This window comes from Orbicella franksi, chromosome 1 (genome assembly GCF_964199315.1).
Source record: "Orbicella franksi chromosome 1, jaOrbFran1.1, whole genome shotgun sequence".
In the NCBI taxonomy this organism is placed as follows: domain Eukaryota; kingdom Metazoa; phylum Cnidaria; class Anthozoa; order Scleractinia; family Merulinidae; genus Orbicella; species Orbicella franksi.
Window position 1 is genome coordinate 34,267,022 of NC_138145.1, and position 15,266 is coordinate 34,282,287.

The 15,266-nt window shown below is 37.1% G+C and overlaps 2 protein-coding genes across 2 annotated transcripts in view; one reads left to right on the top strand and one right to left on the bottom strand.

The window, feature by feature from the left end:
- The window catches only part of LOC145460697 (cation channel sperm-associated protein 2-like), a 260,280-nt gene that overhangs the window by 49,772 nt on the left and 195,242 nt on the right, over window positions 1–15,266 (bottom strand). The window lies entirely within an intron of this gene.
- On the top strand, window positions 144–15,143 carry LOC145460196 (DNA-directed RNA polymerase III subunit RPC3-like). The gene is made up of 15 exons (XM_081444943.1): window positions 144–778; window positions 1,674–1,746; window positions 3,298–3,322; window positions 5,292–5,360; window positions 5,894–5,929; window positions 6,207–6,299; window positions 7,049–7,129; window positions 8,455–8,506; window positions 9,077–9,137; window positions 9,449–9,515; window positions 9,811–9,894; window positions 10,841–10,942; window positions 11,455–11,504; window positions 12,424–12,582; window positions 13,425–15,143. The coding sequence occupies exons 1-15, from the start codon at window positions 217–219 to the stop codon at window positions 13,492–13,494; spliced, it is 1,584 nt and encodes a 527-aa protein (XP_081301069.1). The 5' UTR covers window positions 144–216; the 3' UTR covers window positions 13,495–15,143.

Below are 15,266 nucleotides of genomic sequence, written 5' to 3' on the forward strand. Positions count from 1 at the left end.
CTCTTAGGTTCTCAAGTAGCTTTTCCGGTCACCTCTTAATAAAAGCATTTTGATTGGCTTGCTTCTGTATTTCTTAACCAATCACAGCCCTTGTTCGATGAAAGTTGACGCTGGTTAATTTTATTGCGGGACTATTTTTTCATCCAATATGGCGGCCACCATGGCTACTCGTAAAGCGGGAAAAGTTTTCTAATTCAACTTGCTTTTCAACCCGTAATGTCTGTTCAACAGAAGCGAGTCGCGTCTCTCATTTTAAAAGAACACTACGGAGAAGTTGTAGAAAAGGTCGGCTCGTATTGTATTGGAAAAGGACCGCGTCCTTTGCGGGACATAATTCGTGATACCAAGCTTCCTCGAGATCATGTGCAGAAGGCATTGTGTTGCCTCATTCAACATCATTTCGTTACATTTGAAGTGAACAAGAAGAACGTGACGTTGTACAATGCCTGGATTGCCAATATACTTCTTCGTCCTCGTTCACCGCGGTATATTTATTGTGCGAAGAGTTTGTTTGGATACACAGGCGAGTTGATAACGGATGAGATTTTACAACATGGCGCAGTGGCCATGAGCACCGTGGTCAGCAAAATTGTGACCCATTTAGTCGAGGATGATCCTGATGCGGATGATTATGAAGTTAAAGCGACTTTTGCTGATCTTGTAAAGAATCGTTTCCTCCAAAGAGTGAAACCAGTTCATCATAATGAAGACAATGTGGACATGAACAGTTATAATGAAGATGATCTCTATGCTCTGCCTCCTGGAATGACTTTGCAAGGTGTTGCTAAGAATTCTATTTCGTTTCTTTTTTAATGCATTTTAATGCAGATCAAGGGTTGGTTTGTTACTGGCATGGGATTATAGCCAGTATTTTCATGCAAAATTACATTCTTAGCCGAATTCTTTATTCACATGTATAGTACCCCTTTATGACAAGGAATATACAATGGAGCCTGGGGTGGAGGTGTGTTGGCCTAATGGTTGGTGTACTGGACTCTAGATTGAGCAGTCCAGGCTCAAGCCCTGGCCAGAGTCATGGCATTGTGTCCTTGGGTGTTTCATTTTTCTCTTGCACTACTTCTCTCCACCCAGGTCTATAAATGGGTAATGGCAAATTTAATGCTGGGGGTAACCCCGTGATGAACTAGTATGTCATATGGGAGGCATAGAACTACTCCTAGTCACTTTATGCTACAGAAACCATAGATAAGCTCCAGCTGCGTGGGTCACTGACCTGATGTAGACTTTACCTTACCTGATATACTGTTGGGGAAGCCTAGTAAACGTTTTATGGAAATTTCACTATTGTTTACTTTTTATAATAATGTACTTTTTATTGGGAAAGGTAATCTGTGCTGCTTTTCTCATTAACACATATGATGGACTAGTGTCCTATGCAGGAGAAGTAGTAAACAGCAGCTTGGCTATTTTCATGGAAACGGGAGTAATTTTTGGAAGATTATTTTCTATATCCTTTGACTTTTCTTGCAGCGATTGTGGGAGTTCTCTGGAACTAATCTGACATCAGATTTCATACACCCAGTATATTTTGTACCAGATTTAGATTTTGCAAAAACAGAACAAAGCTAAACAAGTAATTTTTTACCAAAAACAACAATGCCCTCAAAGTTGCTTGAAAACTACAGTTTAATGGTTCATAAATATGTCTTTAGGTCATGGTGCAAAACGGAAAAGAAGTGTTGATGATCAGGGTCAAACAACAAAAAGACAGAAAACAGGAGCAAGGTGGGTACAAAGGCTTGGTAACATTACTGAGTTTTACAAAAATTGGCATTAATTTCATCGATACTAGCTGCGACCAAGAGGAAACTGTATACTGGTTCCTAAGAGACATCTTTGCCACAATAAAACTCTGATTTAATAAGATACTAATCCTCCTTTATTATTGCAACATTCATTCTGTCCTTTGTTCAAAGCCGGTCAAATAAAAACACAGTCCAACCCTCTGTAAGTCAGATCAAGATGAAGTGTCCAATGTGCAGGTCCAGAAAATATCCATACTCCCCCACAGAAGGGATTGGAATTTCCTGGGGGGTGGGGTGTTCTTTAAGACCAAAACATTTAAAGAAATGTATCAAGCTTAATTGGAATTTCCAGAGGGGTGGGGGTCTTGGAAGAAAATCCTTCTGTGGGGAGGTATGGATATTTTCTGGAACTACACAATTAACAAATATTAGGAGATGTTAGGAAATGTGGCAAAGACTAAGCGCTTGGCAACAATTTTGCCATAGGAGTGAGTCTGAGGCCTGCTCATGCCTGCAGAATAATTTATTTAAATGTTTAGCTGGATAATTTCAGCTATTACAGCCTTAAGTGACACAGTTTAAAAAATTATGTAACCTTGAAATTGAAGGAAAGAAAAGAAATGTTCACATAAATGGTATGGTGGACAAAACTGTTCTGGATCGATGTTCTACAGCAAAAAAATTAAAACAAGCAAAGTGACGCAAATAATTTTGTGATTGTCTTGAACTTTATTAAATTTCATACATGGAAAGTTATTTTCACAGAGATCACTTGAGGAAGACTTGCATTACAGCATATCCAACTTTGGTAACTGAATCACAAAAGTATACAAAATCACATGATTTCTGAGAAAAAAAGGAGTCACATTTGAAGTATTGTTTTGCGAAAACCATCATTACATGTTTGTGGATTGTTTTGTCAAGAATTTGACAAGAAAGCATGAAAAAGACTTACAACTTATTTGGCCACTGAAGTGTGATACTTTCTTCTTTAAACTGTTCCTGCCACTAGATCGGTCTCTCACCTGTTTTGAGGATGACAGCCTGTAGCTCGCACTTTGTGCAAGCAACAACTGCACAAAATGCACTGTGTTAAAGTGTTGTGAGCCAAGAACTTCAGACACTGTTATTTGTGCTTTTTGGAAAGTTGCCGGATCTGTTTTTGGGCTCATCTACAAGGAGCTTGCCATTTTCTCACATTTTCTTGCACGAGAGCTTGAAATAACTTTGTGTGGTTCACCTTGTGGCCCTTCGGTGGAAGCATCATAACTTGAGTCTTCGATTCTCTAAACCATTGATGTGGTGCCATCTAGTTGGCTTATTATATGCTTTAGTGCAAGTCTTACTTGCGTGATCTATATGAAAAGAACTTTCCATGTGTGGAAAATCATTTGTAACGCTTTGCTTGTTTTAATTTTTGTTGTTGTAAAAGTATTGATCCAGAACAGTTTGTCCAGTAAACTAACAGTTCATTTCCCCCTCTTCAAGGGAAAATTTGTCTGATTTTTTTTTTCGGTTTTTCTTTTTTTAGCCAGTCTGCCAGTGATCGAAGCTCTGTAAGTATCGGATTCAAACTTGTTTCATCTAAATAAATATAAAATTAATACATTTTCTGTATTATATGAATTTAATATTCATAGCAAAGGTTGATAACATTACATTCTTGAATGAAACATGCCATCTTTTGAACAAATGTTAATTTTTTTCTTACTGCCTCCATTAACCACATAACTAGATAAACATGCATATTGAGTTGATGTCGGTAAATAGCGTTTAGCAGTCCGGAATATCCCGATATATTAGGACATCTGTGATGTCACGAAACTCACGTTTCAACCAGTGAGAATGTGTGTTTTGGTTGGAGTGTTGTGTTTCACAACAAACCAAGAGATTCAAGATGGTGGACAAAGAGAGTCGCGAATACTTTCCAATGCCATGAATGCGGGCCTTCAGGCGGTATGCATTTATCTCGAATTGAGTTAATACTGTCCAAATTATAAAATAAAAGGAAAGTTTGTGTTCGCCATACATGTCACAGACAATTCTGCCCAGATAATGATTATCCTCGGACTGAAGGAAGCACTTCAGAACGTAATGCGGGCCAAGTTTGACGAGCTGCAGTTATCATTCTTTCGAAAGAGACCGTACAATCGGTAAGCATCTTTATTCTACATTTTTCTAATCATAGAAATGATCGATATCAGAATTGAGGCTTTCCTCTTATCTAGGGATTATCGGGCCGAAATTGACAGCACGCGCGTGTTCTCATATGCCAGCAAAGATAAATTGTAAAATGTCCAAAATGTTATATGTTTTTTTGGCTAAATCGAGGAAATGAAATCATTTTTTAACAGAATTTTCAATAACGCATACAAGTGAGAAATTCTTGTTCTGTTATACAAAATAAACTAAACTAGAAAAATGTATCCAGAATTTTAGTGTTGTCAGATGCATGCATAGTCAAAAATTCTGTTACTTCTGGTACGTGCCTCCTACAAACCTTAACTTACATGTTTGCATGGCCCTCAACGTCTGGTAAATGAGCACAAACAATCTCTCTACCCTTTGTGCCATTCCTTGGGATACTGATAGCGTCCATTTACAGGGAATCACTGCACTACCCCTGGCCTGTCTGTTTCACTGCCACTTCTGTGTTGTAGGTGGTTTCCAACAGGCTGCTGGCTCTCCAGTGATAAAACTGGGGTGCACATTCGGTGGATCACCACCAAAACAGAGACCTCCCAAATTTGTTTAATTTCGTCCCCATACTTAGCGACGTCTTCTTTCCTCTCTTTTCCCTTTGTTTTTTCCCAAAAAATTTCAGCAAAGTGCCTCGAGCGGTCGAGTATGCCCTTCCATATACTTAAGAAAGAGAAATTGAAAACAACTGTCATAAAAATGAAGGAACGATGCATTACTCAAGCCTTACAACAACAGTGGTTCAGGTACACTTGTAACATCTCAAATTCAAAGAGAGTTTACAAAATATTGGCGTTGTTTACACCCGTGTAATTTGGCATGATGAAACTTTAACAACACTGGAACCAGTAAAAAATATACACAGCTCAATGAAAAATATGTGAATACTAGAAAATAACACGTACTCTTTACTAACCTTAATATTTGGCCACAAAATCGCGTCAACATCGTCGCTTGATACCAAAAAAACTCAATGATTAGAAGACAGTCAACGTTCTCCCACTACCAAAATGGCCGCTTATTCTCCTTCTCAACGTTTGGTCGCAAAAAGTCCTGGATAATGCTGGCCAGACTCTATGCGAGACTGGAAACAACATATTTTCTTTGTCCGCGTAAAAGGTCCGCCATTTTCCCTGCTAACAATAGCTTCATGACGTCATGACCGTCCTAATTTATCGGGATATTCCGGACTGTTTAGAGGTGGTTTAAGTCTCTCTGCTTAAATTTATTAGTACACCTAGTTATGATCAGCCAAAGTTGGTGTTTAGTGACAGATAAAAAGCACAAAATACTTACTTTTGATTGTTTTGATCCATCCTAATTCAGGAAATAAATGATGAAGGGATTTTATGGCAAGTGAATTTTGCCAGGTTTCATCAGCATTTCATTGATGAGGTAAGAGCTTACGCACTAATCATAAGATTGCAGACAAAAGTGCAAAGAGGAAAATGCAGAACTTTGCACTTACCAAGGAATTACGATTCTGATGTCCATAATATTCGCTTTGATTTTAAAAATAATTTCTATTTAGAAGGCTAAAAAAGGTTCAAAAGTAAAAACCACTGAACAGTTTCAACACTAGGCCATCATCTCTTACCCTGATAATGACCTGGTATTGAAAACATTTGGTGTTTTTTACTTTTTAACCTTTTTTAGCTTTTTAAATAGAAATTATTTCTAATTACAAATCTCATTCTTCTTTTATAACTTAGTGAAAAAAAATTGAAACAAGTTACTGAAACCAATGTATAAATCTACATAACTGTGCATACTTGTGTAAGAAAATGATGAGGTAGGAGTAAGGTGCACTCGATACCTATCATGGTGTGAGTACACATGATTTCATAGCACAACAATGCTTAGTCAATATTACCCATATACATTGCACATGAAGTCCGAAATATAAAGATGTAGACATATTTTCCTAGGATATTGTCTCAGCTGTAACCAAGAAAGTTGACAAGGTAAGTAAAACACTGTGTTCAGAATATTTGCCATCAAGTTATTGAACATTTATTGTTAAGTAGTAAAATGTTCTCCAGAGTGTTAAAGGCTAGGCTGGGTCCCTGGCTTGAATTCTTCCACTCTTCTTCCTTCCCAAGAAACCAGAACTGCCTGGCTTCAAATCATACTCTACATTAGGCAAAAGGTTTTTTTTTAAGGCATGTAGTACAGCTTTTTTTGTTTCATTTTGGTATCATATAGTAACATTTTTGTTGTTCTTTAATTTGTGATAATCAGTTTGCTGGAGAGATTGTGAAGACAATGTTGAAATTAAGTGAGCTTGTAAGGGATCCCTTGTCACCAACTTCACAGACAGTTTCACTCTATGAGGTATTTAACATTGTTTACTCCTTATGTGGTGCTTGTACAGGAGGTTAAACTAAGAGGTAACAAACTTCTAATCGAGACACATTTATGTGACACAAGGAAAAAAATTTTCTGAGTGTCTTCAACATTTTAACCATTCCTTGCTAAATGAATGAAAGGATCTTTAGACAGTATTACTATTGTAGGTCAATTTGTTCTTAAGGTCAGAATGATTTCATCCTAGATTAATTTGTATCAAAGGGAAAGGGGGAGTTTGGGACCAATAACTTATTAGACCAACAAATTTGAGCAAAATAATTTGCAACAATTGCTTGCCTGGCCTTAGGGAGATAAAGGTGAACTACAAAGTCAGAGGTCAGGTGTTCAAATCTAGGTAAGTACAAAATAAAGACATGACCCTGGGGTCAGGATCAGGGCTAGGGGAGTTTGATATGGAATCCTGGCAGGGTAGGGTACTAGGGTTAGGAACTGACGGAGGTGGGTGGTGTGCATGTTAATTTTTAAAGAACCCCCAAAAAGTTAAAAAAAAAATTATAAAAATGGTTTGAAAACTTCAACCTTGGTTGAAACAAATTAACCCACTGGTAGGTTGAAATTATTCTGACGTAGAGAACAAATTCAAATTCTCGCTAACTAGGAATGAATGGAAGATCTTTGTATGCAGATCTCCTTCCACCCTCTCAAGTGCCACCCTTCCAGCTAAGTGTCTCCTGCTGTATAACTGACCTGTCCATGTAATTTTATATACACAGATCTCACAAAACCTGTCAGTAACTCCCAAGATGGAGAAGGCACAGATCACGCAATATCTTTCACTACTAACAGATGAGAAGGTGCAGTAACAGTTGTTGTCAGGACATCTCCTATGGAACCTTTAAACTTTTGGTACCATGAAGGAGCTGCTGTTCATTCTTTTTCATTACCAGATTATGAGCTAAAAAAGTTTTGCAATGATAGTTGATGAGACTGAAAGCTGAATTAATGACAGTCCAAGTTTCAGCCCAGGTAAAGGGTAGAGATGGTTGAAATTCAGACTAAATTGATGATACCCTTGCAGAAATTAAGAAACAAACAATCAAATATTTGTAGTAGAAATATTCCCATTAAATTTCTTTCAGATGATTTCCAATTATTTTTCTGCCTTTTTAGTGTCAGTAGTATTTAAGGTGATTCGTCAGAAATAGAAGTTGCAAAACAATTTTTTTGAAACTTTCCCTAAGTGTTCCCTATCAAGTACTGTTTTGAAAAGTACAAGAAAACTGATAGGTCACCATGCTTGCTAAAGAGATATGATGGGCCAATCTTATGCCATTTATGCCTAACCATGCATGTAATTTCAACAGTTCACATTGCATTTTGCGGTAGCCAGAAACAAAGGTTATGGAAGCAATACTTGAAAAAAAATGTTGACATGTAGAAAGTTTCAGGCACGTGGAACAATGCAATATATAAGTTATGGAAAAGTCACACAATTCTAAACGACATTGACTCGAATTGTTTTTGAGGTCATAATTTCCATCCTTGCGTTATGGTTTTGTGCTCTCTTAGCTTTTTTCCTTCTGAACAATTTTTTTCTTAATTTTTTAAGAGGATAATTTGTACACCAAAATTATGCAATGAAAAATATAGGTCACCATGCTTGTTTAAGAAAAAATGAGCTTTTATTTCGCTGCCCAGCTTAGCTTGAAATTTCTTACGTTGTGTACATGCACCCACTCATGTGGGCATGCTAATAACACAAAAATCGTGCACAGTAGGTATGCAGAATGTAATACTGAGGAATCACCTTAACTTCATGTTTCAGCAAAGTCACATGTGGACTAAATCACATTTTCATTGAACACTTTTTGACGTCCTGAAGTTGTATATATTATCCAGGCAAATGTATTTCTTTTGGTCTTTTAGTCACAGGAAGTTAATATATATGTGAGTGATATTTCAAAATGATTGTCCCCTGAAAGCTTGGAGAAACAAGAAAACTGTCATGTTGTAGGTGATCTCCAGCTTCTGTGCACTAGAGGGTGATAGTGAATGATAGCTCAGCTAATCAGACTGTGTCAGTATGCTTGCACAATTCTGTTAACGGCCATTGTTATTGATTATCAATAATAGTTACAAAATATACATCTTATCCTTCTTTCAATTTCATCCTTGACAGGAAAGTTTGGTTTCCAAAACAGGAGAGAGTGGAGGTGGAATGTACTGCATAAGTATCCTTTACTCACAGGACTGACCATAAAGGGCCCGAGTCAGCCACAGCTTTGTTTTTTCCATGCGAGAGTTTGGCTATTATATTTTATTCGGAGCATGTCAAAACAATGGAAATCACTAAAACTACTAAAGATAATTAAACATACTTTCAGGAACACAACTTACAGTAAAGCAATGAGATTTTGCTTCACCATGCAATATCTGCAATAATTTCAATGGCATTGAAAATGGTGGAGGCTGACCAGGGTCTTTTAAGGACATTCATGCAAGAATCTTCTAACATGATGAGTTACTCTATTCAGAAATGCAAAATAATAGGTTGTGCGGGACAAGTAGGTTCTCCTTCTGGGCAAGTAAATTTTCATGTTCACTGGCCCAATGAGCAAGGGTTCAGGCAAGTCATCTGCCAACTAAATCATTAATTAAATGAGCAAACTAAGACTTGCCCAGGATAAGCAGAATGTTCGAGCTACTTGTCCCAAGGGCAAGCTGGAATTCAAGTTTTTTTTATAGTCCTGTGCAATATTTGTTTTGTGTGTACTTGAGCTTTTTCTTTGACAATTTTATAGATATGCAAAAGTGTGTGGATATGCTTTGTCAAAATGTTATAGAGTCTATTGTTCAAGAAAGGTATTTTGATTAGTTTAATTTTAATATTAGAAACATGTATAAACAGGCCAACTGGTAACAGATGTAACCTGGCTGTCATTAAGTTTTTAGTAACTGTAGCCTTGATCTTCACACCCACAACAAACTTGTTGCCTTTTGGGTGAATTGTGGTCAACTATAGTCCAGTTCACCTGTAACATCAAGGGTCCATCAAACATACTCAGCCATCGTAGATGTTATGGGTTACGACCCTTATTGACAGCCCTGGGTAAAAGTCCACATAACTAATGTGTCTGTGTAATTTTTTTTTTCTTTTTGCTGATTGTGTTAAGGTTTGGCTCAAGATGTTTTAGAATCTTCAGATTGTTGTTACTCAAGAAACACATGGAGCAGAAACAGGTGAGATATCAAGGAATTATAAAACTGTACATAAATGTGTACTAATGAGAAACGTTTGTCAAAAGACAAAAGACTGGTTATTTAATTTGATGACTAAACAACAAATACTGCTGCCATGGACATACCATCAAGTTTGCTGGATGACTGGCTGTCAGTGAGTGATTAACTGATTGGCTATCTGACACATTGATTGACAGACTGTCCTACTGACTGTAGAAATTGGCTACCAGTGGTTGAAATTTTCATAATGATTACTAAATGTTTTTTTTTTTCTTACCTGTGTCTGATTTTGTAGATTGGTGAGCTCGCAATGATTCCATCTAAGGATGCCAAAGAGTTGTTGTACAAGCTTTTTGCGGAGAGGTTTATTGCACTACAGGTAATAAAAGATACACACTGGCTAGGTTTAGTGCAGATTTTTTAGACCATCTTCAATTTGTTTCCCGTGTTGGGCATTCTCAAACCTTGAACCGAAATGTGTGGTTTTTTTTTTACAATCTGTTATAAGGAAGGTAATCAGGAAGTCAAACATTTTTTCTCCTTAAATCTTAAAAATGACATTGGTCTTGCAAAAGTAGTTTTGTTAAAATCATTTCTTAAGATTGAATGCCAGTTTCAACCTTTTCTGTATACATTTCTAAAAAAAATATTTACTTTTACATCAAACTTTTTCGTTCTTTATTTTTGCTCCATGTTGATTTCGAACCATGTGTTGTTGCCCAACAGTGATTCTCAGATAGCACGCCTCCTTGTTCTAAGGTTCTCCTGCTATTTTAACATAAATGTTTAATCATTTTGACCAACCAGCCAAAAATTGGAACACTGCTCCCTGGGAGGAAAATTCCCATACAAAAAGGATGGGTATGCTAGTCAGAAAGTTTGAAGAGAACCCCTAAGAGGTACCAAAGATCCTGTTTTGTGGGTGTGGCTTGAATTTTTTTAACTGTAAGAGGCACCATAATTTTTCATAGGGATAAAGATGGTTGGTTGAATTCATGGTGTAAATGAGACAAAATTAAAGTCAGTCAGTTGATTGCCAAATATTGTAAATATCCCCAATCAATCAATCAATCAATCAATCAATCAGTCAGTCGATCGATCAATCAATCAATTTCCCGCTGTGGACCTTTTTTAGGCTGAACTCTGTGAGAGATACCAAAACCACTTTTTTAAACCCTCCAGAAGGTACAACGAGCACTCCCATTTTTTTTTTTGAGGGAGCCCCCCCCCCCCCCCTGCACTACTTTGAGTCTGCTTTAAAAATTAATTCATTTAAGCAACAAATTTTTAATTTCATTGATAAAACAACTTTTCTCTTCAAACAGGAAATCCCTCGAGCATCTGACTATGCTCCCTCCAGAACGTTTTACTTATTTTCTGTGGATCTACGGCAGCTCAGTAGAATGTTGATTGAAAAATCGTACCAGGTAATCTATCAGAGTGCATGTCAATGAAAGCTGTAGACTTAGACTGCTTATAAATACTATCAGGAAATGGTTCTGTTGATGAAACAATCCAAGTTTGTTCAGAGTATGAAAAGTTGCCACGCTTTGTAAGAGACCTACAAGGCAACCAGCCAGACTATCTCACCCAGTCCAGTCTTATGTCTGACATATGTAGTATTCAATATTTAAAAATATCCGGCATCCAAGTTCTACAATCTTTAACCAATGACAAGCAAGGGAGGAGAAGTGTCCTTGTGGTGATCATCGTCAGACATTCTTCAATCATGTGCATAAGGCAGGTACTGGCCAAATAAAGACAATTTTCTTATGAATTTGTATAAATATTAAGTTTGTTGAGGTTTCTCCCATGACATGCACTTTTTATACCAGCCTGCAGTTCTTGAAGGTAGTTTCCACAACAGTTATTTTTATATCAAGTGTATCGGTGATAGTCTAGTTCATTTGTGATATAACTCATATTGTGTATCCTGCAGGCACTTGGAAACCTGATGAGCAGACGACAGACTGAAGTTCAGGAACATAGGTAACATTGATGTAATATTATCAAACATGAAAGACTGTGTTTGACCACATTTCCAGAACTTATGAGTTTGGGAATGAGTTGGAAATGAGTTTGGAAATTCTGTTTCCTGTTGGTCAGAGAGTGCTTGGTTGCTGTATTTGAGTTGCATGGTCAAACAATCCTTGATTATAAAAATTTGCTAAGAAGCAAATATATGTGATGTTTACCCAACTTATTTAGTCAATGTTGCTGGCTGACTTACAAAACACTTCAGTTTCTGTTCAAACTTAAAATACTTTACTTGGAGATTGGGTGGACTTGAAATTTGCTTCTTGATCAATCCAGTGGATTGGAGGAGCAAAATGGTTCATCTGTGCTGCTGCTTAAGATTGGCTTCTGTAACATGAAGTGACCCTGCTCTGACTACCACCCCCTGGATGGGATGCCAATCTATCACATCCCCCCCCCCCCCCCGCCACCCTCACTTTGTGAAGTTGCCTAAAAGTTTTGCCACTGCTTACATGTAATTTTACTCCAGGCTGGAGAGAGGTTGTAAGAGAGCATTTTGTGTCTTGTACAAGAACACGATACAACAATGCAGGTCAGAGCTTAAATCCGATCCAATGCAGTGACTATTAGGCCGCCATGCTTCTGTGAAGATAGCTACAAAGTTGGACAGTAACTTATCCTAAGTTTAAGCCCTGACTGGGATTTAAGCTCTGATTGGGATTTAAGCTCTCATTTAAGTCAGCTATGAACATGATATTTCCTGCCTGTTTCAGAGTCATTATTGAATTGACTGTCTCAAGTATATGTCCACTATTCATTGCCTCTTATCCTTCCACTCAGAGTTAATGAACCTTTGGTTTTTCTCTAGCTGGCAAATTGATGTTCAAGGTTGATTAAATTTGTTTTCTTGTGATTGAATGGTTGTGTTTAGACGTCTAGTGGAAAAGGAAGAGAGGTTAGAAGCCACAATAAACTCACTGAAGGCTCAGCATGGTGAAGAGACATCAGCAGAAGCTATTGCTGAACTTCAAGAACTGATTATACCTGCAGAGAGAGAGCAGCTCAGGAAACTGAAGCTCACCCTTGCCAAGTAAGCAAGACCAAATACATTTGTTAACAAATACAGAATTCCTAGTTTCTCATGTCTCAATTAGAAGGAAATCGTGAGTTGGGAAAGTAAGGGAGTGATGCAAACCACAACCAAAGCAGCATTGATCCGTGATTCTGCTAAGCAATATAGTTTCAAAGATCAGTCTGTCAAACAAACGTTGTTTTGTATGCCAAATGGAAACATCTGTTGACAGTTTACTTTGTTGACTGATTACCTACAGATGTTTAGGAGAACTTGTGTTGATCATTCTACGACCTGTCATTATAACAGGAGTTTAAACAGTGCTCATTTTTGCAAATACCATGTAGATGGTGACAACATTTATGTACATGTAGCTAGAACAGCAGAAACTAATAAGAAATTAGATAGTTAGGTAAGATATAAGTCCTGAAGGATGCATACAGTCAAGTGGCATGTCCCAGAACTGAGGGAGCTAGCAATGGGCACAGGTTAACACAGGTAAGATAAGGACTTGGAATGATTGTTTGCTGATATTAACTTGTTAAAATCTTCAGTACACTGCAAGGAAAACACTGTCAACTAGGGATTTTTGTCTTGATTTATAGCCACGTTTTTCAAAATTATATTGAATTAGGAGAGAGTGTTAACAATTCCGGCCTTGTTTCTAGCACAATCTTACTTGATCACAAATTAACATTAACACAAAGTCACATTAGATATCTATGGAAAGTATAAAAAGAAACCGCATTTCAGAATCAGTTTGTTTGCTACATGTAGTGCTACATTATGTCCTAAAAAACTTAAATTGTGTGCTGTCTGCCAAAATGGCTGCTGATTAAAGTTTCTTTTTTGGTCTACAGGTTAGAACAGAGTGAGCTGCAAGTGGATGAGACCATTTTCATTCTCTCACAGTACATTGCTTCACATTAAAATTCAAGGACACCCATGTTTAATTCTCACAACAATGGGAGCCATGTTGAGCCACCTGCAGCAACAATATCTAGTGTAGTGACATTTTTTAAGTGTTGTTGTCAGTGAAGTTTTTGGTGTTTTGGTGTGTGAAAGTTTTAAAAGGTCAACTGGGAAATTACTCTCAATAATGGCACAAACAAGATGTCACTTGACAGGGACTGAATTAATCTTGATGCGCTATGATGCAAAGAAATTCAGAGAATAGACTTGGCTCTCAGTGTATTGTAACAAGGAGGACACAAACTTTTTCTGGTCATCAAAATTTTCCTTCCTGACTCAATGTCGTAATTCAATGTAGATAGGAAGGCATGGCCAAAGCTTGAATTCTGAAGTGCAATTGAAAGACTAGCAATCAAAATATGTTGATTTGGACACCACAACATTCTAAGTGTTACAAACCTAGTCAGACTTCATCTTGAAAATATCTCTTGCCATACACAAGAGGTTGATGTGAAACCTTGGACTATTAAAGAATACCCCTAAATAATTATTCTTTTACAGGCTGTGAAATAAAAAAAAAAATGGTAACCTGTGATTATTGAAATAAATGTGAAAACACAGTACAAAGAACAATGTGTTTCTTTTTTTTATTGCTTGCATTTGCAATTCACTGTCATGGAAAATCAGTGACATCTATTTAATTGCCACATTAGGAATGCATGGTTAGATATATGCTCCACACAATTAAATAATAAGATGTTGGTACCTCAGTGTTGTGGTATTCTCTGCAGAACTTATAGCTCCAGTGTGGGACAAATTGCTCTTGCTTAGAAATAAGTTGTGTAAACTGAGAAATTTTATGAACAATTGAAAAAGAAAATTAGCAGTTCCAGGTGCCAGGGAAAAAAAAATTGGATACAAACTTAATCAGTGTGTTTGCTTTTGACATTCCTGAACTATTTCGTGCAGGTGTTGGGGTGGGGACGATTTGTTGATGATATATAGTGTCTACCTTCTAGTGCAAAACTGAAATGCCTTCTACACCTTTGAGGGCTTGTTTACAAAGTTTCAGAGGAAAATCTCTGGCACTAATTTTATGGTAGTTCCTCCTCCCCCCTGGCATTTGTCCCAACTGTGAAGGTTTCCTAAATAAACTACTCTGACAGGGCTCAAAAAAACTTGAATTCCAGCTTGCCCTTAGTACAAGTATCTCTCAAATATTGCTTGCCCTGGGCAAGAAATAGTTTGCTCTTTTAATGATTTAGTTGGTTGACAACTTGCCTAATCCCTTGCCCATCAGGCAAATGAGAGTGAAAAGTTACTTTCCCAGAAGGAAAATCTACTTCTACTGGACTGCTGGACGGCACTTTTTTTGAGCCCCGACTCAGTAATTTCTTTGAAGTGTGCATAGATAACACTACTCGCAACAAAATAGTCTAAAATTTTTCAATACTGTAGTGGTTGAAAAACATGAAAGAAAAAAAAAAAAGCTTGGAATCCATATCATAACTTATATTTTATAGCAATGACTATGATTATCATAATGGTTCTCTTACAATCACAACAACAGGTCACAGAATTTCAGCCCAAGACTGAGATGGCCGAGAAGCTTGAAATTATAGGAGCAACCCTTAACATGAATAGAGTAAATTAACTTTAACTTAACTCTTTTACACCATTCCTTGTTTTTGGTTTTTGAATTCCTAATTATAATCTCAAGGATTGACTGTTATTTTTATTGAGAATTATTAAAATGCATGAAAAAGTCTTTACAATTTAAAAGTTGTGTT

Excerpts from the sequence above, each read along its gene's own strand:
- LOC145460196 (XM_081444943.1), top strand. The coding sequence starts at position 217 with ATGTCTGTTCAACAGAAGCGAGTCGCGTCTCTCATTTTAAAAGAACAC. Across the intron at positions 6,300-7,048 it reads AGACAGTTTCACTCTATGAG|ATCTCACAAAACCTGTCAGT; the intron begins GTATTTAACATT and ends TTATATACACAG. Across the intron at positions 7,130-8,454 it reads CACTACTAACAGATGAGAAG|GAAAGTTTGGTTTCCAAAAC; the intron begins GTGCAGTAACAG and ends CATCCTTGACAG.